Here is a 22374-nt window from a genome sequence, read left to right on the forward strand (position 1 = left end):
AAAATAAATAAATAAACAAATCAGTTTGACGAACAGTTCCTATTTAATACTTCCAAATATACTTCAAAGTAAAATGGTATATAAAATTTGAACAAAAAGTTCTTGGAAAAAAAAATAGATTATGCTTTGTTTCGTGGTAAATGTAATATAAAAACCTCTGATTAACGTTATTATTATTATTAATTATTGTTAGTTGAGTTTAAAGTCAATGTGACTACATAGTTTTCTACTTAAAAAAAGAAAAAAAGAAGAGTAAAAGAATATAAAAATATAGCAAAACTGTAAAATACTTGTATATTGAATTAAGTAGAATCTTACCTGGCATTTCGCAGCCTTTTCCGCCGAACCCGTCATTACAATGACACTGTGATTGGAGACAAGCGCCATTTTGACATCTTACTCCCGTCGATTCTGCACAGTCCGCTGAAAGTAAAAAAATAGACATATAACATTAGAAAACAAAATAGTCAATCATAAAAAGAGGTAAGATTTTATTTTTTTAAGGCAATTCATTCGTTACAATACCTAAGATCTAATAAAACTACCATTAAATGAGTCTGCAAAAGGTTGAATCATTGAATGATTGCCTTAAGTAATATCTTATCCAGTCAGAAATAGTACATATACTAAGACAAAAACTATTTGTTGAGAGACAGGACTCTCTTTTGAAATATTTAAATATAAACCCATAGTGATTATATTTCCATGTGCAATATCTCTAATGAAGATCTGCACATTCTTAGACAATACTTCTTGGGGGAAAAAAATAATCATGGATAGATTAAAATATTAGTTCAAATACCCAATACATCATTCCTATTATGATTGAAAAAGTACGGTACAAACTTGAAGTATTTTTTTAGTGTCTACTTTTATAAACTTTAACATTTTGTTGTATTTATGTTATGACTTTCTTTGTATGTATGAGTGCCACAAAATATCACATAACTCATTTGAACGTCCTCTAGCAATACCCTGTAGGCAACTTTTTATAAACAAAAAGTTGCAATAAAAAGTGAAGTAATCACACATACTGTATATGTGTGTGCATATGTGCATACTAGTATATGATTGACGTCAACTGTTTTGATATTTTTGTGTAAAGATAATTTATTCTCACGGGTTTCAGCACTTGACCAGTGCTAGTTTCGATTAATTTTTACTGCACAGAGCTTCAATATTCTCGTGGCAATTATTTGGATTTTGATTTGAGTTTAGCGTCCCTTTTTAGCAGTGAGACTACATGAGATGTGGACCTAGAGTTTAATGTGGGATTCTAACCATATGAGCTCTGCCCGGGAATCGAACTTGGGTCTCTCACGCCAGACATGCATGGCCACTACATGCACGTTATCCACATGTATGCTATCCACATAGCCACAAAGCTCTTCCGGCAATTATAATATTAGAAAATTGTATAATGTAATGTAAAAGTATAGAAAGAATGAAGTTAATATCAAAGTTTAAAATCGCAAAAAGAGTCGAACAAAACTGGAATGGAATCCGAGGAAGTAGAGGGCAGCTTCCTATCGGGATAGTTACGAAAGCAGTTATAGGGCAACAATAAAAAGTTATAAATGGAGAAAGTGTAGGAAGAAGAAGATGAATGAATGCAGAGGACATCATGAAAGTATCTTTGCATATGAAAATGTTAGTTGTAAGTTCGTGAAACCCCTGTCTCTTAAGTTCAGTAGTTAATAGCGTCCTACGGTATAATCAAATCGCTTTAGTGATACCCAAATCACTTTACAACCAGAGATACAGGCATTATTCTATCAAAACTTGTGTGCAAGTGAATGGAGCCGCGCACGCACAATGTACTATAGCTGATAGCAGAGTTGCTGGTTGATTGGTTGTTCTAGATTTTAACATTCTTTTGTACTAACCACTATGCGAGACGTAGAAGAGCTTAACATAGGATTCGAACCATATAGGTTTCCACCGGGAATCGAATCGAGATCTGCTGCGGAAGCGATAATGTTAACGATTTAGCCACAACGGAAGAAAGGGGAAACTCTAAACAACTAGTAGCGACAAACCAGTATTTAATACCTGCACCGGGCTTGGGCAGGCCAGCTCCGCTATTTCTTTGGACCAGGCCGGACTTGGGTCGGCCGACATTGCTGTCTCTTCAGGTTGGACCGGGATCGAGACGATTAATTACAGTTCTTTAATAATTATTGACTTTCGTCAAACGATAATTAGAATAAAGCTAAACGTTGAAGTCTATGTGCACGCACATAGAGTGAAAAGTGTTACAAACTATGCAATATTTAGATAGTTGGTGTTGCTTAGCGGTGGCTTGCTTGCCGGACCGGGCTGGGACCAAAAATTTTTAAAACTTATAAGCCCGAGTCAGATTCGGGTTCAAAAACCTACAAAACTTTCCGGGTTCGAGTGGGTTGTTCCTAGGTACATTCGGGCTGGATTGGGCTTGGGGCGAAAAAATCTTTGTTCTTTTTCAGCGCCGAGACCATATAAGACATGTACCTACAGCTTAACGTGAGATCCGAACAATATGAACAGTACATGTTTAAAAGAAATTTCTATTTCTTCAAAGAAAAGAAAGTAATGCTATCTATTTATCTCTCGTTTTAACGAATTAAAAATTGGACAATAACGGTTCGAAGTTGCAGTTTGTCTAGCATGGGCAGAGTTGTCCGGGCAATGGGTGGCATTGTCCCCCAACTTTTTGACAAAAAAAGAATGTCATCTATAAGATGGCCACCTACCAAGACCTCCGAGACCAACCAAAAGGTCTGCCGTCCCCCCGTAGACAATTCCTAGCTCCGCCTATGTTGTCAAGTTACTTAAGGCTATGGTGACTAATACCCATAATTACATTATGAAACAGAAAGGAACAATAAAGTTCTGTACTTTTTATCAAGCACACTATTCAATTGGATACTGTAAAATACCTATTACACTGAAAACAGACACTATAATACAGTAAACTCAACATTTTTAGTTTAAAATCAGGCGTTTCAAACTGAATTGTCTACCCCAGGTTTTGATCGCTGCTTTTGTCACCAATCCTTTCGACAATGAGATCTCGAAAACCGCAAGTGCTAGAAACGTGCCGTTTTCGCTGGTCGATTCCAAATTTTGTGTAGATTATCCAGTTCTAATTGAATATTTAAAAAAACATGGCCGTTATTTCTTTATTATATTTTTTTAGGGGCGCACTGGAAGGGTTGAAATTTTAAAAAAGTAAAGCATCATATCCTGTGCGTTATACATTCCAACACAACAATGTCGTATATAGGGGTTGTATATCTCTCAGGCGTTTGTTTAATGGGTAAATGATAAAGAAATACGAAGGATAACCATTTCTCCAAGTTAAGTTAAAGCTTTATTGTTTAGAGTTTTTTTTTTTTTTTTGCCCAATTAACACCATATATCACTGATATAATTAATTGTATGTGTATGTATTTGCTGATTACATACTGAATACAAGAAGAAAGAAAACACTGATCATTCACGAATTGGGAACTCCAACCGGAAGTAGGTTCAAATCTTGCAAACGGTGCGAGATATTTAAAAAAAATAATCTAAAAATCTCCCTTTTATCGTACCTCTTGCCGATTTTTGTCAAGACGTCTTTTGCTTGTGTCTGTATAGGGACATGTACAGATGTTGTGAGGAATGACAAGCAGATTCATGCTCATATGTGAAAAGAGCGAAGATTCAGGTAGTTAAATAGAGAAAAGTAAAACCAGAGGATGAGTTGAGCTGAGTTGATTTTGAGTTTAACGTCCCGTTCAGCAGCAAGGCTATATGAGACGTGGACCTACTGATTAACGTGGAATCCGAACCACATGACAGAGGATGAGTGTATATGGTTTATCAATTTTTCCCTCCCATATCAATAAAAGAAATTACATTGTAGGAGTAAAATCTTTATTGCCACATTTGTATGTGGAATGGCTCCTACTTAAAACAAAGAAAATAATGAGAATGAAGAACATGATATCCGATTATCAGAATTGTGAGAAGCATAAGATAAAAGTGTTAGCAGCATAAATATAAATAACATTGACCAAAGTTGATAAGAAGAAAAAGAAATACCCGCATGTCATGTTGAATTAATATTTGCGTAAACGAAGCCTGGAGAGAATTTACGTTCAAGACACGTGACACTTTATTATACCCTTTCTCTTGCTTGATGAGTTCATCTTTGAATGAACGTACACCAGTCACGTACAGCTTAGAAGTTATTTAAGAACCTGATCTACAACAGACTTAATTAAATTCTGATTCGCAAGTTTTTAACACTTTACTCTATTGTCTGTTTCTCATGTTTCAAATCAGTGTGTATTTCATCTTTGTCAGAATGGGAATTTTATGCTTCAAACTATCATCTGGTCTACGAACTAAATAGGTATTTTACAGTATTTTAACATGTTGAAAGCAAATTTTTACTTGCTCTGAAGCAAAAAGAGAATGTATTCATTTTCTAGCTTGTAGATAGAAAAATCAATTTCTAGATTTTGAAACATTCATTCATTTCAGAATTGTTTTACTTTAAATGTCGTGTGATTTATAGCGATCATATTATTTAAAAAAATGAATTAGTTGTCACTGTATCTTTCTTATTAATGTTTGTTTGTGGTCTATCTACAACAATTTCATTTGGTCTTATAAATGTTTCTTTGTTACTTTGAAATGAAGACTTGTTTTATTTATTATCTAGTTAGGATTTCTTCATTTCATCTGGATAAAAAAGTTGCAGAAGTGAGTCAGCATATACAGCCTCTTGTCAGCACCAAGGGTCTATGAAGCATGAATCTATAATTGAATGTGAGATCCATAAACTACATGCTAGATCAAACCTGAGTCCTTAACGGAGATTGAGCCGGGGTTCTCAGTTCGTACATGTAAGAGTGGTCCTTCGTAGCTAAGAGGCTAATGTACATAGTCATGGCTTCAAGACCCGCCAGTAGGAGTGTTTGTCTCTAATACAAATTCGAGTCTCTACTCGGATTCCATTTTAAGCAATAGGACTTTCTCATATAGCCTTGGTGCTTACAAAGGACCAATTCAATCAATCAATCAATTGTAATGAAAGGCGAGTATACTGATAATCCATATTTAAACTAATCAGGAATACCCTGTCCTATCCAGTGGTGGAAATGGAATTTTTGACTAAGGAGACAGTTATTAATAGATACAGTCTGATAAAAATTTCGTGGACAAACCACTAAAACGATAGCGTTTGATGCAGAACAAACAACAACCAAACTTCAAGATCACATCCAAGTTTTTTTTTTTTTTTAAACTGTTAACCACTGATAGTTTTCCTTCTTTCCAGCAAACACTTCAGTTTATTAAAGGAACCCTCACAAACCCTCTCCTTTCCCTCGCTGTCTATATTAAGGCCATAGAATTTATAATTAGTATAATTAAATGAAGTATTAAAATATTTTAATATAAAATATATATTTTTTGTTTCATTTGCAGTGTTCACAAAACAAGTCTCGGGGTAACACAGTGTTAAAAGTTACAAAAAGTATGAGAAAGATGTCGTTGTTAGAGAATTTAATAGCTCTTATCAAATAATATTTATTAAACACGGATCGGATGCAAGGCTGATCTACGCTTAATAGCCACAAAGTGTCAAAGGGAAGTACTGAACAAAGCTGTTAGCTCATTTTCTACTTTGCGCAAGTCCTCTGCTTATGTTGCCTTCTAAATAAAAGCAATTTCTAGAGAAATGTATAAATTCGATAGATTATTATAGCAATACATACAACATTACGTACTAAGAACGGTAACGAACTATATCATGTGTACCTTTAGGGAAATACAGTCTTCGGGCTACATGTAAAGCAAGTTTTTTTCTTTAATTCTGCTGTTAGCGTATGAGGAGAAAAAAGTAGCATACCCATCAAACGGAGACCCTATTAGCTTGAATACTATAAATTTCAGACAGCTTACAGCATTCTTTCTGAAACTGATTATGTTGTATTTTTTAATAATAAAAAAAACTAAATAAGGTTTGCAATCGAAGTTAATATCCCTTTCCAGGGTTGAGAATGTATTAGGATTGGAATATAGATTTACAGTAACCAGGGATCAATGTAATAATACTATAATCGGATGTCGATCCAGGAACAGGAAACGTGCGTCCTACAATAGCTTTAATATAACACTAAAGGGCTCACGATGCGTTCTAGTTTTAATTCGAAACGACATTACATCGAGATAGAGAAACCATCTTATTCTTGGAAGGTTTTCACAGTTTGGTATTCCTCAACCAAGCTTAAGCATGCCTCTGTTTTGGATTTCTAAACACAAGTGCCAACAAACTTCATTTTTTTAATGCTCAAAACCAACTATTGGTTCGAAATATGACATCATTGATCATATTTTTTTTCGAATAAAAAGAATATAGAAGATAATCTACATTTGAAAAATTAAGTAGCCCTTTATATCTCATCTTCACTTATATTAAAAACGAACAAACAAATCAAAAACTACAAGTTTAGAATATGTAATATTTTCTTACGGTTTATATAGCGGATTATTTATATTTTAGAAACATTAATTAGCATATTTTTTAAATGCTTAGTTTCCAAGGAGTTGCGCCATATAAATCGTTTTCTAACAAAAAAAAAAAAAAAAAAGCTTCACAAAAGAAATTAAATGTAAACACAAAAATCACGAACCTTTAAAATAAGAAAACTTGTTTTTAGTATAGCAATATTTCAAGAAGTCATTCTAAATTTGAGTGTTTCTTTCGGAGTGCTTGACACAGGACCAACGTTGACAGTATTTGACGCATCATTGAAATAAACCCTAAATGTTAAACCAAGTTAACACATAATGTCATTTTGGTCCTTATTTCAATTGGATGAATTAACATTTTTTTAAAATGATGCAACAAAATATTTCGGAGTTAAAAGCCATGAAGGAATCTGAAATATCATTTTAAAGATAGGCATCAATATTATCTTAATTTAACGTGCTTTTGCTGAATCTTACTTGAAACTTAAGTATGAAACTGGCTCTTAGAAACATCTCCAATCCAAATTGAGCGAGGCCATTTTCTGGTATATAATCTTCAAAAGAAGAGAATTAAAATAACGCTCTGCGTCCATTAAGGAATGCAGTCTTTGCACTGAGATTTTGGCATAAAGACTAAGGTTTATAGCTTCAGTAAAGAATCCCATAAACAGCCATGAAAATTGATTTTTACCGCGAACGTGACCCATGTTTGTTACTCATTAGTGGAACAATACAATAAAAATAATTACAAAATTTTCCTCTGCTTGCTTATTTCAGTCAAAGGAAAGAGCGCAGTATAAAAGTATAAAACTGTCATTAGGACAAGAACGTTAAAAAAAAAAAAATCCCTTCCCCTGTAGACTTGGAGTTAGTATTCCTTGTGGTCCTTTACGGAAGTACGGAGGACTGAGCGTTGTAATGAGATGAACCATCTGGCATGTAGAGCTTACGAACCGTTAACAAATATTATTATTTTCCAAGTATGACGTCAGAAAATGAAGAAGAATCATTTGTTTAGTTATTTTTCCTTATCTGCTGAGCTCTTTTGTAAGGTAATTATGACAAGGCACTTGAAATGTCTCACTCAAGCAATTGTCCCGACTCGACTCTGTGTTTTACCAATCAGAGTTCGTTATAATTCACTTATTTCAATGTAGAATTGTTTTTATCTTATTATATGTAATTACAAACATAACAGAAGTTTATAATATAGGAGAATAAATGTTTTAATTAGAAATAACGCTTGCGTGAAGTGCAATTCATTATCGTAATGACTATACACGATTTAGTTAGATATATCAACATTTCAGCAAGTGGTTTCCAACCTTTTTAATTGTTGCCTCAATTTGTAAACTTTGCTTTCTTCATGCCAGCTTCCTTCCCTTCAAAGTTCATATTATACACTGAAATAGCATTTTATACTAGTTTTTGATATACTCTAATTTTGTGAAAATAGGGCTATAATAATAATAATAATAATAATAATAATAATAATAATAATAATAATAATAATAATAATAATAATAATAATAATAATAATAATAATAATAATAATAATAATAATAATAATAATAATAATCATAATAATAATAATAATAATATGTACATAATCATTTAATTTTCAATTACGTAGACCTTGAATAGGAATAGGGAGGAAACAATGTCAAACACGTAAAAAAAAAAAAAAAAAAGGGGGTATGGGTACAAGATTTAGGGCGAAGGGTTCAATATTACGTTTACGTAGTATTGAACGGATATTATTCTGCCCAATAAATAATTATAAAATACTTTCACCTATATTTTCAGAAAAAAATTATAGAACTAGATTGTTTTTATAAGAAAAAAAGTATAGATGAAGTGTAAGATCAAGTATTCGTGTTACATCAATCATTTCCCTGTTAAACAAGTATAGTTTTATTGAAGTGTACAAACGTATATTGAATTAGGAAGGTTTTTTTTTTTATGGAGAGGTTCTGGACCTGGTGGAATCTCCTCCTCCTGTAGGTGCTAGAGACCTGCACGGGCCGGGCTTGGGCGGGCCGGGCTTGGGCGGGCCGACACTGATTTCTCTTCAGGTCGGGCCGGGCTGGGGCCGATTAATTGCAATTCTTTAATAAATTATTGACTTTCGTTAAACAATAATTGGAATAAAGCCAAACGTTGAAGAAGTGTGCCCGTGAAAATTTTTACAAAGAATTCAATAGCTATTTACAGTTTGTGTTGCTTAGCGGCTCTACTTTCACTATAGAAGATTGCAGACATTGTGCGGTAAATTGAGCTCTGACCTTGACCCTCACTGAACCCAAAATATGACAAGAAGGGGTGGGAAAGTTTTGCCTGTCGGTAAACAATATTACCATCTTCACTTTATACTAAAAATCAATTAAGTTAGATTTTTGTTACAGGAAATGGAGTTTTTGTTCTCTCGATGACAGGCAAAGTTCTAGGAGATTATGGTACCATTCGGGAGGCAAGCGTCAGGTTATGAACCAGAGTTTAGAAATTGTTTCTGAGGGTTAGGTCAAGTTTAACACTAAATTTTGAGAAAGAATGGGGCTCGAGCTATTTTTTTTAATTATCGGGCCGGGCCGGGCTCGGGCCGAAAATCACCAAAACTTTCGGGTACATTCGGGCTGGATTGGGCTCGGGCCGAAAAATTCGACCCGTGGAGGTCTCTAGTGGGTGCCTCCTGCCATGGGGAAATAATAGTAACAATAAACTTTTACTTTTTAGACAATTACGGTGAAAAATGCTTTTTTGTTGAAAATAAATACAATTTTAGCATCATTATTTAGCATCATCATTATTTTAGTATCATTATTAATTTTATAACCATTTTGTTTACAGCAAAAAGGAAAAAAAAGCTAGAATCCCTCACCGTAGTACATTTGAAAAAATCATACTGAAGTTTGATTGGTATAACTGTACACAGAATGTAAAGTTCATCATGTGCACTATACGTGATGTTTGATATACTACTGCGGTGTGAAAGTAGTCACTTAATTTTTACTTCAAGTTGATCTTTTAAAAAAGTAGCTGTGTCACGTGTTCACCACGTGAAAGAGTTTCATTTGAATGATGTGATACTTACTCAATTAATATTGGAACCGGAAGTGGTTATAAATTTTTCTACCACTTCCAAATTTAGTACAGAGGTTAGATTGGAAATCTATTATCGCATTTACACTAAAGCGAACAATGTTAAAACTTTCTGATTTGAATACAGAGTTAAGAGAGAAACTTGTACTTATTCTTAACGCTAAATTGATTTATTTAAAGTTTCTCGCTATATCTTATAATTTTTGTTCTATGTAGATTAATATTGAAAGTAGAAGCTGTAGTGGATTTTTATCATTTCCGGTTTTTAGTAGAGTTAAGGGTGAAAATGAAATGTATTTTTGGGACGTTTAATCCATTGCTTACCTCTTTGGGCATTACAGTTTTTGTTGTATAGTAATCAACGTTAAAACCGGAAATGATTGATTTTTACCTTCTTCCGGTGGAGGGACCGCACACAACGCACTTTTGTCCTTCTACATCCTGTGACGAAGCATTGGTCATACATGTTATAGATGAATTTCCCCTTGGTAATATGCAACCGAACTATGCCTTAAAGTAAGGTTGGTTGCATCCATACAAGTAATTTTAACATTCTAACCAAACTCTTTCACATGGGGTACACAGGACAGTGCTAATTGCTTTTTTCAGGGAATTCAAACTTTTTATTAAGGGGGAGCAGGAGTGGATATAGCTAGTCTGGATTTTGTGTTTCGACCTAAAATGGATCATAAACACTTTTCATTATTTGTCTCGGATTTATGATATTAAAAAATGGACCAATAGTTCAATGTAATGACAGGTATGTTAATATAGCTGTATTGAACGAAGTTTATGGGACGTATTAAATTTGTAATTTGTTGCATTAACAATGAATAACTAATATAAAGAAAGCAAGGATATGAATAGTGAAAGAATCCTTTAGGAGGAAGAAAACATTATTTTGTGGGTCCTTGACTAAAGAGTTGAGAAAAAGACTCATAAAATGCTTCGTATGGGGCAGAGACATGGATGTTACAGAAAATTGATGAAGAATGACTCGAAGCTTTCGAAATGTGGGTGTGGAGAAGAATGGAGATAATTAGCTGGGTCGAGCGGGAAACGAATGAGAGGCTGATAGAAATGGTAGTGGGAAAAAGAACAATTTTAGATATTATTAAGAATAGGAAAAGAAACTGCTTGGGACACTGTATAAGAAGGAACTGTATCATCAGGGATGTGCTAGAGGTATGGTGGCGCGAAAGAGAGGGAGACTACAATTAATGCATGATATAAAAGGAGAAAGATCATACGTGAAGACGAAGAGATTAGCGGAGGACCGTGGAGCATGGAAGTTTCTCAGCTGCGGCAAGTGACCTGCCAATAACGGCAGAATACCTATGATGATGGTGACTTCATAAAGAAATCAAGTTGTCTATGGTCTATGTTAAATTAAAGCTTTTAATCTACATGAACTGTACCAAAATAGGTTACGCTACTGGATATCAAGACAATTTACCTTGTACTTATATTGATTAGGTAATTTTAGATTGAATCTTTGATTTTGATATCCGAAACTGATATATTTCCAAATGAAAGTCTTGAGTCCAAATTTATATTTAAAAAAAAAAACTGAAAATTATGAAAAAGGAAAAGAAAAAGTGAAAGAAAGATATCAAATACTTTTAGAATGTGTAAGTTTTACTTTTAGCTTCCTCAAATATTTTAGATTTTCCGGAGAATAATAGGAATACACTGTAGGATGTATTTCTTTTATAAAGTAAGAACTTAAATTTTTACGTATATTACCATACTTGTCTAACAGTATACAAAAGTTTTTCTTTTATTTTCCATTTCGAAAAAAAAAATCTTTGTAGCTTTTAAAAGCTTGAAACAATTCCTTCATGAATGAGTGAAACACGAATTTTTATTTTTTTTATTTTTTAAAAACTTATCAAATTGTTGCAAAATGTGGCCTTGCGTTTGCAATAAGAAAGAGAGAGAGACTCCTTTTGTTTCTGTACAAATCCCTCTTCCAGAGACTGAGGTGAACGGCCTCTCAACATAGAGACGGGACTTACGCCAGGAAAAGAAAAAAAAACATCTAAAGAAAACACAGAGAACATGAAAAAAATGAAGGAACAATGTTTGCTTTTTGGCTCTGGTATTATTGACACGGACGGCGCGGCGGTGGTATTACTACAAGTACATACATATATACAACTAACTCTTGCTGACTCTCTGTCTATCTGTATCTGTCTGAGTTATTGAACTCCCCCCCTTAAATAATACACGGCATTTACTACATACACGGATGTTACGATGGATCACAGAACCCTTGTTGTTACGTCCAAATAAGCAGCGAACGATGGTTCACTAACAAGATGTCCTTAGTTAACACAGCGCAACAGAAATAAAGAACCTTTGAAAGAACATTACTACCGTTATCAATAGTGTTCGGTGTAGTTAGGAACATCGTCATTGTTTAGTAATTTATAGTTTATGATTAATAATAATAATAATAATAATAATAATAATAATAATAATAATAATAATAATAATAATAATAATAATAATAATAATGCAAGTACACAAGATGGTTAGCGCACATGTCCGAGGTCCCAAGTTCAATCTATGGAGTTCGCACTCATTTTTTAGTTTTTGAAACAATATTATGTGGCAAGTCGGGGAATTTACTCGTATTTAGAGATAGCGAACTTTGGTCTAGAAAACCAAAAATAATCCCTTTATGGTTCATATGTAGCTCAGTATTAGTACTTGTTAAAGTTGAGGATTTGAGTGCAACAGTGGTCTAACCCACATTTTTTTTTTAAAAAATGGAGAAGAATCAAGTTAAACTTAAACACATGTGTTCTTTTTCCAATATATATATATATATATATATATATATATATATATATATATATATATATATATATATATATATATATATATGTACAATGTATGACACATTCAACCACTTGTGGTTCCTTTAAGTATATTGTACAAAAAGCACATGTGTTTTAACTTTAACTTGATTTTTCTCCATTTCAAAAAAAAAAAAAAAAAAAATGTGGGTTAGACCACAGTTGCGCTCACCCCCTCAATTATTTGAATTATTGCTCGTCAATTACTTGAATATTCGTTTTAAATATGCAAATACTTATTCTTTATCCGAATAACTATTTGAACAATTATTTCAAATAACGAATTTTGTTTGAATGTTTGAACAACGAATATTCAGCGTCGAGATGACATTTGGGGAGCTACTTCAAAGAAAGAAGTAGCAAACTCCAGTCTAGAAAGCCAGTATTAACGGCGAAGGAAGCCGATATGGTAACTACACATCACCAATAAAAGTCAGATATAAGTGTCCCAAGTCGGTTGGTAAGCCCTAGTCCCCTATGGGCTATTGTGTTAGGAGTTTAGGTTTCTCAAATATTTTTTTTTAGCACTATATCATCATCATAGGTATTCTGCCACTATTAGTAGGTCTCTTGCTGCAACTGAGAAGCTTCCCTGCTTCACGATCTTCCACTAACTTCTTCGTCTTCAAGCACGATTTTTCTGTTTTGATATCGTCCATTAATTGCAGTTTCCTACGACCCTTTTTTCTCTTTCCTGCCACTGTACCCTCTGTCACGTCCGTCATAATTCAGTTCCTTCTTATTTCATGTCCCAACCAATTTCTCTTCCTCTTCTTAATAATATCTAAAATTGTTCTTTTCTCCCCCACCATTTCAAACACTCTTTCATTCGTTTTCCACTCGACCCAGCTAATTCTCTCCACTCTTCTCCACTCCTACATTTCAAAATCTTCCAGTCGTTTTAAATCATTTTTGCGTAATGTCAATGTTTCTGACCTATACAGTACATTACTCCACACGAAGCACTTTTTCTCAACTTTTTATTCAAAATCCTTTCACAAAATAGTATTTTTCTTCCTTCTAAAGGCTTCTTTTGCCATTCCCATCCTAATTTTTATTTCACGTTCACATTTCAGATCATTACTAATAATACTACCTAGGTATCGAAAACTGCTCTCCTGCTCTATTTTCTGCCCTGTTACTTCTACATTTTACAACGACTGCTTCGTTCGAATTACTATGGCTTTTGTCTTTCTGGCATTTATTTTCATCCTATATTCTTCGTAGCCCTTCCTCAAGTTTTCTAAAATCTGATTGATTTTCTTTTCCGATTCCGTAACAACCGTAATATCATTTGCAAACCGTATACACATAATTATTCTACCTCGTACTGAAATGCCATCTTCATTATATAGGCTCTTTTTTCACTATCTCTTCTAGATAGATATTAAATATTGGTTGGCAAGAGACAGCATCTCTGCCGAACTCCCCTTCTTATTACACTCTCCTCTGTCATTTCCTCCCCTATTCCAACATTTACTTGTTGATTCATATATATTTCTTATGAGCCTTCAATCTTTCCATTCCATATATAATGAGCAAATAATTATTTATACTGTATAATTATTTAGTCTTTTTCCACTGTCAATCTGAACTAGGTAGCTATAGAGGGTACCAATTTATTTTCTGGTCCCCTCTTCCTATCTGAAAATTCTATAACCGCCTCTATTCTGTTAAATATGACTGAATTTCAAATAAATAAAAAGAAAAAAAAAGAAAAATTTACGACATGTCTGAAGTGGTTTTACCCTTTCTCTTCACACAACCTTGTCAGCAAATAAACTTTAAAGTGAAAGGTACAGATACTGTTATATTAAGAAAGAAGATCTAATATACTTTTGTATTTAAATATACTTAAATTAATTACTATTGGGTGAACTTTTATATTGATGGATTGTGGTTAATATGAAGATACACCTTCCCATATGGTAAGTGATTAGTACATGTATGTCTAGTTGGAAGCGACCTAATCGCTCTGTTTTGGCCGATATTCACTTTCTCCGCTCTGTGTAAGAGGTCGTCGATTGCCTATTCGAAACAGTGTCGCAACACACTGGTTCCGGATACGTCAAAAAAGGAGTAAAACTGGTTCTGTTTCGTTCATATAGCGTACTCCATAAAACTTACCTTAAAGTACATTCCGTCGTGATATTACAAGTATCCCTGAGGGAAGGCAACTTGCCTATAAGCTAGCTGCAAACTTGAAATACTCATTTTTTTTTTGTTCGTTTGTTTTCTTTTCGTTATTTAACGTGTACTTACTTGCATCCTTTACAATGAGATAGACACAAAAAAGGACGGATAGAATGGAATACTTTTTCTTGCTTGCATTCTTTTATTGCATTTAGTTTTTTTTTTAAATTTTATTTTAAGGAATTGCTTAGCACGCATTCTTTAGTTGAAGTCAACTGGCTGACGCGCGGAAGAAAATGTTATCAAGTACGTAGTACTTTTTGCGTTACTATTTTAAACTGGTATAATGCAATAGCTTCACGTACAAAGTAAAATGAATTGATTAATTTATTGTCTTATACTTGCAGTGAACCAATGAGAAGTAAGTAATAAGGATCGTCAATAAGAATTTACATGCACGTAAGGTTAAAATAAATCTTACACTACAATACTAGATCAAGGAAAAAACTGCTTTACGTGCGGACTCTTGTAATAAGTTATTATAGCTGCTCGTTAATTTTTAACATACTTACTTAATGTATAATTAAGTAGCATCCTGGTACCAACATGTTTATTTTCTGATTTTTTTTGCTGATAAAAGTTTAAAGTTTATTTCTTTATGTTTCTCTCTCTCTCTCTCTATCTATCTATCTATATACTTTGGCGTGGGAGACCCGGGTTCGATTCCCGGCGGAGCTCATGTGGTTCGGATTCCACGTTAATCAGTAGGTCCACGTCTCATATAGCCTCGCTGCTGAACGGGACGTAAAACTCAAAATCAATACATATATACATCAATATCAATCATATATATACATCAATCATATATATACACACGTGCTTAGTCCATTCTGATGTAAACAAGCTTGTAATTACATCACTCGACCGAGCATATAACTATTCTAACAATGTGTACTTTTGTATCACCAATCTTGTATTGTGTGCGCGTTATCCCAAACCCATCTGTTTTAGCCTATTTAATCTAACTTTGCTGGGTGGGGTAACTAGAAGCCAGTATAGCAGGAGTAGGTTGGTCAGTTTCTTTCCCATTTGGTTAAAATTTAAAAAAAAATGGATAACTAAAAGCTGAGAAATCAGAAGGTAGAAATGGGACAAGAATTAGTATTAGTATCATAGTTCCACCCATGGAGGGCCCATCAGGTCCGTACCCCCAAAACTTCCTAATTCAAATATATTTGAACACTTTCTCAATAAAATTATACTTAACAGAGAAATGATTGATGTAGCATTGAAATTTAATCTTATACTTCATCTGTACTCTTTCTCTTATAAAAACAATATAGTTCTATCATTATTTTCTTGTAAATGTGGGTGGAGGTATTTTACAATTACTTATCGTCTTTTCGGATGCAGAATAATACCCATTCAATATTATATAAACGTAGTGCTTTGTATATTGAACCCTCACCCCAAAAAACTTGGACCCCTCCCAATAAAAATTTCTAGGGCGCGCCTAATTAGGATATACAAGAATTATGACTTCATTTCAGAGGTAGTCACTTGCACACGTCCAATATAAGATCATCCTCCGATAAAAGGTCCTCGGACTTTCTATAGCATTACAGAGCCTAATTTGTCACAGATTATGCATGTTCATTTGCAAATTGATGCTAAGAAAAGGTCCAATGTGCATAAGCAATTCTATCTATCGACAGATACAAGATGCGAGCATGCAAGGCACATGAGGACCTTAATATGATATGCTATTGTAAAGGAACCATGGACAGAAATCCCAATTGAATCGTCCCGATTTCTACGGGACATGTTTGCCCGCTTGGAGCGAAAGGGTTAAATAGGATGAAAGCAAGGAGGTTACCGAAAAGAGTATGAGAGGGGGATATGCCAGGAAAATTAACTGTAAGTATACTAAAAAGAAAACCACACAGAACCTAGAATGAATGTATGAAAAATGTTTGGCTCGAGACACGAAATGTTCTCAGTTCCCTCATGACTATATAGTTTTCACACAATTTATTAGAAGTTATGTGTTTCCCAAACTAATGGTGGGTATTAGTTCTCCCCAAGTGACTTCCTTGCTGACAAAAATTTATATTTTAACACTTTTGATCTTAAGTCTGAGTAGGACTTGGGGTTCTCAAACTGACGGGGGCAATTGCTCCTCTTGCCTTCCCTAAGTGACGCCTCTACTGACAACATCATATATTAACACTTTTGATCTTAAGCCCGAGTAGGACTTAGACGGGGGTTCTCAAACTCATTGGGGCAATTGCTCCTCTTGCCGTCTCCAAGTGACACCCCTGCTGACATTTCATATTTTAACACTTTTGATTTTAAGCCCAAGTAGGGCTTGGAGTAACTTTTAAAGCACACGGACAAAGTTCGAATTTACTAGATAATATTTTAGCAATTCCTCCAATAATACCAATGTTTATCTTAAAGTAGAATGCTAAAAAATTTATTTGCCATGCATTTCGCATGCCTATATTTTTTCCTACTACCTGAAACACGTCTTTTAAGAATGCACTAAACTGACAGAAAGCTGGAATTTGCTGTATACGAGGTCCTAGAATCCAAAATATTAAAGACACAAAATAGTGGTTGAAAGAGTATACTGTCTACTTACATGTGCATTTGAGTTCTCGTTGTAATTCGTCTGATCCCTTGAAGCAGTCGGGGGATCCATCACAGAGTTTCGAGAGTTCGTAAAGCTGTAATACATCGGTGGATTCATTGACTTGGCACCCGAAATAACCGTCTTCTAAATTTAGAAAAAATATTTCCCTTTGGATTCCAAAACCTATACCACCTTGCGAGTGTATCTGTAATAGACAATAGAAAAAAATCAATATATTTCCTTAAAATCAATATATAGCGTATGTATACAAATACTATAAACAAAAAACAACTTTTAATCATGTTACACATTAAGTAATATATATTATTGGTACCTCTCTCTCGACATGTTTCATCATTTACTTTCATGAGAAAACATATATTTCAGCACAAAGCCGTGATTAAAAATGTTTTTACTATTGATAGTTACGATTTTTAATTGTAAAGGCATTGGTTATAAAAGTCGAATCAAGGGTGTGCTAATTATTAGGCAAGTAGTGCATCAATGCCTATTTTTCCGATTCAATTCTTAAATTTTAAATCCCAAATTAGGCATTATACGGAGCTTTGCATTGCAACATTTTAAAGGATAAGTTTTAGTTCGCTTGATAATACTTTAAAGCTGTTATTGTTTTGTTATTGTTTTAATATGTTATTATTATATTGATTGTTTCATTATATATTTCAGTTCAGCTATCTGGAATTATGTTCGTAAATAAATAGAATAAATGTTCTTGTTTTGAATTTTTAAAATACAATAGTCTATTTCTTTAAAATTAATAGCCCACGGTTAAATGCCATCCTTACATCCCCTCCTCGTTCATTCGCTTTAAATATTCAGTCGAGACGTTCACATTGGCTGAAATTCAGTATTCACAGACTAAACCACAGTATGATTGGTAGTATAAGAAAGGGGCCGTATAAAGCGAGATCTCAAACCATCAATTCCAAAGTAAATGACAATAGATTAGAGTCTCCTCCTTAAATATGTAGCTAGAAAAGGTTTGTTTACTTTCTTTCCCAAACGTTTTAGAAACGTGAAGGTTACTATGATACTTTGAATCACAGTGTTATATTGATGATGGGTGGCTCATTTTATCTTGGCGGACACGGTGGCTCAGAGGTAGAGTGTTCACTTCCAGTGGCAGGGTAACCGGTTCAATCTCAAGCAACATAATGGGATCGTGAGTTCTCGTATCCGTGAGTTCTCTCATTCCATTAGTAGTATAAATTCCATCCGTGAATATAAACTTCATTCTCATTCCACCAATATTTCATAATCATTCGCTTGAATTAATTAATGTCTCCTTTAGCCTAAAGAACATAATAGTGGAACGTTAAACTATAAATTTCATTTCATTTCAAACTTTATCTTTTGATATTTTCAGCTTACGTTAAACTATAAATTTCATTTCATTTCAAATTTTATTTTGTGGTAGTTTCAGCTCACGTTAAACTATAAATTTAACTTCATTTCAAATTTTATCTTTTGGTAGTTTCAGCTTACATTAAACTAGAAATTTCATTTCATTTAAAATTTGAACATTTGATAGTTTTAGCTCACATTAAACTATAAATTTTACTTCATTTCAAACTTTATCTTTCGGTAGTTTCATCTTAGGTTAAACTAGAAATTTCATTTTATTTTAAAATTTATCTTTTGGTAGTTTCATCTTACATTAAATTAGAAACTTCATTTTATTTCAAATTTGATCTTTTGGTAGTTTCAGCTTACGTTAAATTAGAAATTTCATTTCATCTTAAACTTGATCTTTTGCTAGTTTCAGCTTATGTTAAACTATAAATTTCATTTCATTTCAAACTTGATCTTTTGGTAGCTTCAGCTTACGTTAAATTATAAATTTCATTTCATTTCAAACTTGATCTTTTGGCAGTTTCAGCTCACGTTAAGCTAGAAATTTGGCTTCATTTTAAACTTGAAGTTTTGGTAGTTTCAGCTCACGTTACACTATAAATTTCATTTCATTTCAAACTTGAGCTTTTAGAAACAAGAAATTTCATTTCATTTCCAACTTGATCTTTTAGCAGTTTCAGCTCACGTTAAACTATAAATTTCATTTCATTTCAAATTTGATCTTTTGGTAGTTTCAGCTTACGTTCAGCTCGAAATTTGGCTTCATTTAAAACTTGAAGTTTTGGCAGTTTCAGCTCACGTTAAACTATAAATTTCATTTCATTTCAAACTTGAGCTTTTCGAAACAAGAAATTTCATTTCATTTCAAACTTGATCTTTTAGCAGTTTCAGCTCTTGTCATGGATGTTCCTTAATTATTCGAATAACATTTAATTATTCAAGAAACACTATTCTAAGAGTAAAAGAATGACTGTATTTTAACATGTGACATGTTTGTTAATTTCATATGAAACACATAAATAGACAGAAACATCTTCCAACACAGTCATATGTAGATAATGAAATTCGTGTGTTATGGAATATTTTGTTTCATTTGGTACATATGAGCATATATAAGGTTTTCTTTATTTTCTTTCATTACTAATCCAGTTAACTCACTTTTCTTCCTTCACACGTGAATGTCAAGTGAGTGTCTAACGAAGGCAAAGGGAGAAAAAAAGAAGTCTATTAGAATCCTATTGCATTGCTACTTTCTCAATTATGTCAAGGCTACGCTCTTCACGTCACGAATAATTAACACTATTTGTGGACTTCATTTTCTATTCCTTCGTTTGTTTGTGTTTTGTTTTGCTTTTAGGAGTCATAGGAAATAAAGAAACTATGGATAAGTGCAGAGGAACAATATATTCAATCCTAAAATTACTTTTACAACTTCTATCAAGTTTATTTTTTTTAAAATATAAGAATATACGACGGCTAGTCAAAAAAGACTTAGAATATATATTTTTTACTTATGAAATACGCTAGGCTGGGTCCACATTTGTATGATCTTTTTCAAAGCAGTCTCCGTTGAGTTGAGTTGAATGCACTTTCTCCAACGCGTCTGTCAGTTCTAGAACACGTGCTGGAAACCGTCCTTTGACATCTTCTTTAAAACAACCTTAGCCTTCTTCAGGAGAGCCTCCGAAGAACCCTGGGCCCCGGCCTTGTAAGTTTGTTTTAACCATCGTGTCTGGGTTTTCTCGGGGTACTCCCGTTTCCTCCCACTTTCTAATTCCATCAAATCTTCCATCGTCATTCGCTTACCTTCATCGTCTTCCTTAACTTAAAGGGCATAATCGTTGGACGTTAAACTGATAGATTTCGTTTCTCACTTTCTCCACTGTGGTAATCTTTGCTTAAATAGAAATGGACCAAGAATAATGGGCTAATTCGCTTAACTTACAATAACCTATTTCACGTTATCTTTCATTTAAAATCAAAACAAACTCAATTTTGACTAGGAATGTGTTTTCTCTGAGACATATGAAGCAAAAGAAGGTTGAACTTTGTGAAGTCACTCGCCTCCAAATTAAGAGGCCCCATCTCAGCAAAATTAAAATACCGCTAATTTTACAATAATTATGGGATATCTTCAAATAGATAAAAATATAATCGAAGAGTGGAACAAGAGTTCCCTAGACAATATTACTTTACATGAGATACCGTTTTTCACGACTCACTTATCTGCTTTCGATTTCCAGACATTTAGAAAATCGACATTTTCCCCCGCGTTTCTAAATGGCTGCAAACGAAAAAGGTACTAGGTGACTCGTGATAACGATACCTCATGCAAAAAATATTGTCTAGGGTGTTCTTGTTCCACATTTCGATTATTATCTTTTATCTATTTGAAGATATCACAGAATTATTGTAAAAGTAGTGGTATTTTAATTTCGCCGGGATGAGGCCTCTTAAACTCGTGTTTTCCAGCTTTATTATGCGCTGACTACTAGCAGCGCATAATATTGAATATAGTTAAATAAAACCTTCTTGGAAATCATAGAATAACATCACATAGCCCTCTCCAGTGTTTCAGCGGTTAGTGCGCTCAGATGTTTGATGCAGTAGTGTCATAATCATGTACTGGTCCTGGGTTCAATTCCCTATCGGAGGGCATTGAACGTATTATGGTAGTTCGGATTCTACCTTAAACTGTAGATTCACAAGAACGAGTCATATACTACCTCCGTGGTGGAAAGGAGCACTAAACTCCTAAGAACAAATTAATCATCTAGAATCACATAGAAATTACCCTTGGTTTCTCTCTGAACAAAGGTATGTAACTCATGAATTTCATATCGAATACAGCATAATAACTCCAGCAAATAGCACATATATATATGAGATTACGCTGTAATATTATTTAAAACAGGTTCCTTTCTTTATTTATTAGACATCACGCGAAGCACGAAAATACGCTATAAAACATAAATGTGAACAAAACACTCTTCTAAATTCAGTACCGGGGGAAAAACAAAATTAAACATTGTGTAAGCAGAAATTAATCTGAACAAAAACAGAGACCACAATTGTATTGAGAGTTTTTCTTTCCATTAAGAGTATCAAGTGAGACGTGTAAGAAGAAAAACAAAGTCGAAATAAGACAAAGATGGTGACTTCCGCTGAAACAGGAAGAACTAACAAGTATTTCAGCTTTTACGCTGAAGCAAACAATGTAAACTTGAAGGGAGAGGGGGGTAAAGGGGGTAAATACCAAAGAACGAACGAACGAAAGAAAGAAAAGGAGGAACCTGTATCACGGACTTCACAAGAAGTTCTGTCTGACTGAGTGAGGTAAAACCAACAGCGCTATTAAAAAGAATTCTGTTTTGTTACCAACAAGTTTATACAACTTGAATAATACTTGCAATCTATGATGTCTTTAATGTCAGATTTCTGCAGTTTTTTAAAATATATTTTCCTACTATTTTTTTAAAAAAGAAACTCGTCCTTCTTTTTGTAACATTCTTACAAACAATTTCATGATAAGTCGAAGTTGAATACACGATTAACTCACTATAACAGAAGCAGTTTCACTGACGGTCTTATATTTTCACTCTTTTTTATAATAAATATTTCTGAAGAAATTTTAAAAGAAAGGTCAAGTAAGTGGTCTTGTAGTTTTTATGTTATCCTAACAATCTATCCGTATATAAATTAAATCGAGAATATATAGCGGCTTTTCACAAGTAAAAACGGCTGAACCATTTGATCCGAATT

General features: G+C 33.7%; 1 protein-coding gene across 17 annotated transcripts in view; it reads right to left on the reverse strand.

The window, feature by feature from the left end:
• The window catches only part of LOC145694577 (uncharacterized), a 554274-nt gene that overhangs the window by 396889 nt on the left and 135011 nt on the right, over positions 1-22374 (reverse strand). For all 17 annotated transcript variants that reach the window (XM_081770921.1, XM_081770922.1, XM_081770930.1 and 14 more), the window contains exons 3-4: positions 17248-17443; positions 319-423 (exon numbers count right to left, since the gene is read on the reverse strand). In XM_081770921.1, the coding sequence (XP_081627047.1) occupies positions 319-423; positions 17248-17443 (301 nt within the window). The remainder of the gene's footprint in view (positions 1-318; positions 424-17247; positions 17444-22374) is intronic.

This window comes from Thermobia domestica, chromosome 9 (assembly GCF_964235325.1).
Source record: "Thermobia domestica chromosome 9, izTheDome1.hap1.1, whole genome shotgun sequence".
NCBI lineage: Eukaryota > Metazoa > Arthropoda > Insecta > Zygentoma > Lepismatidae > Thermobia > Thermobia domestica.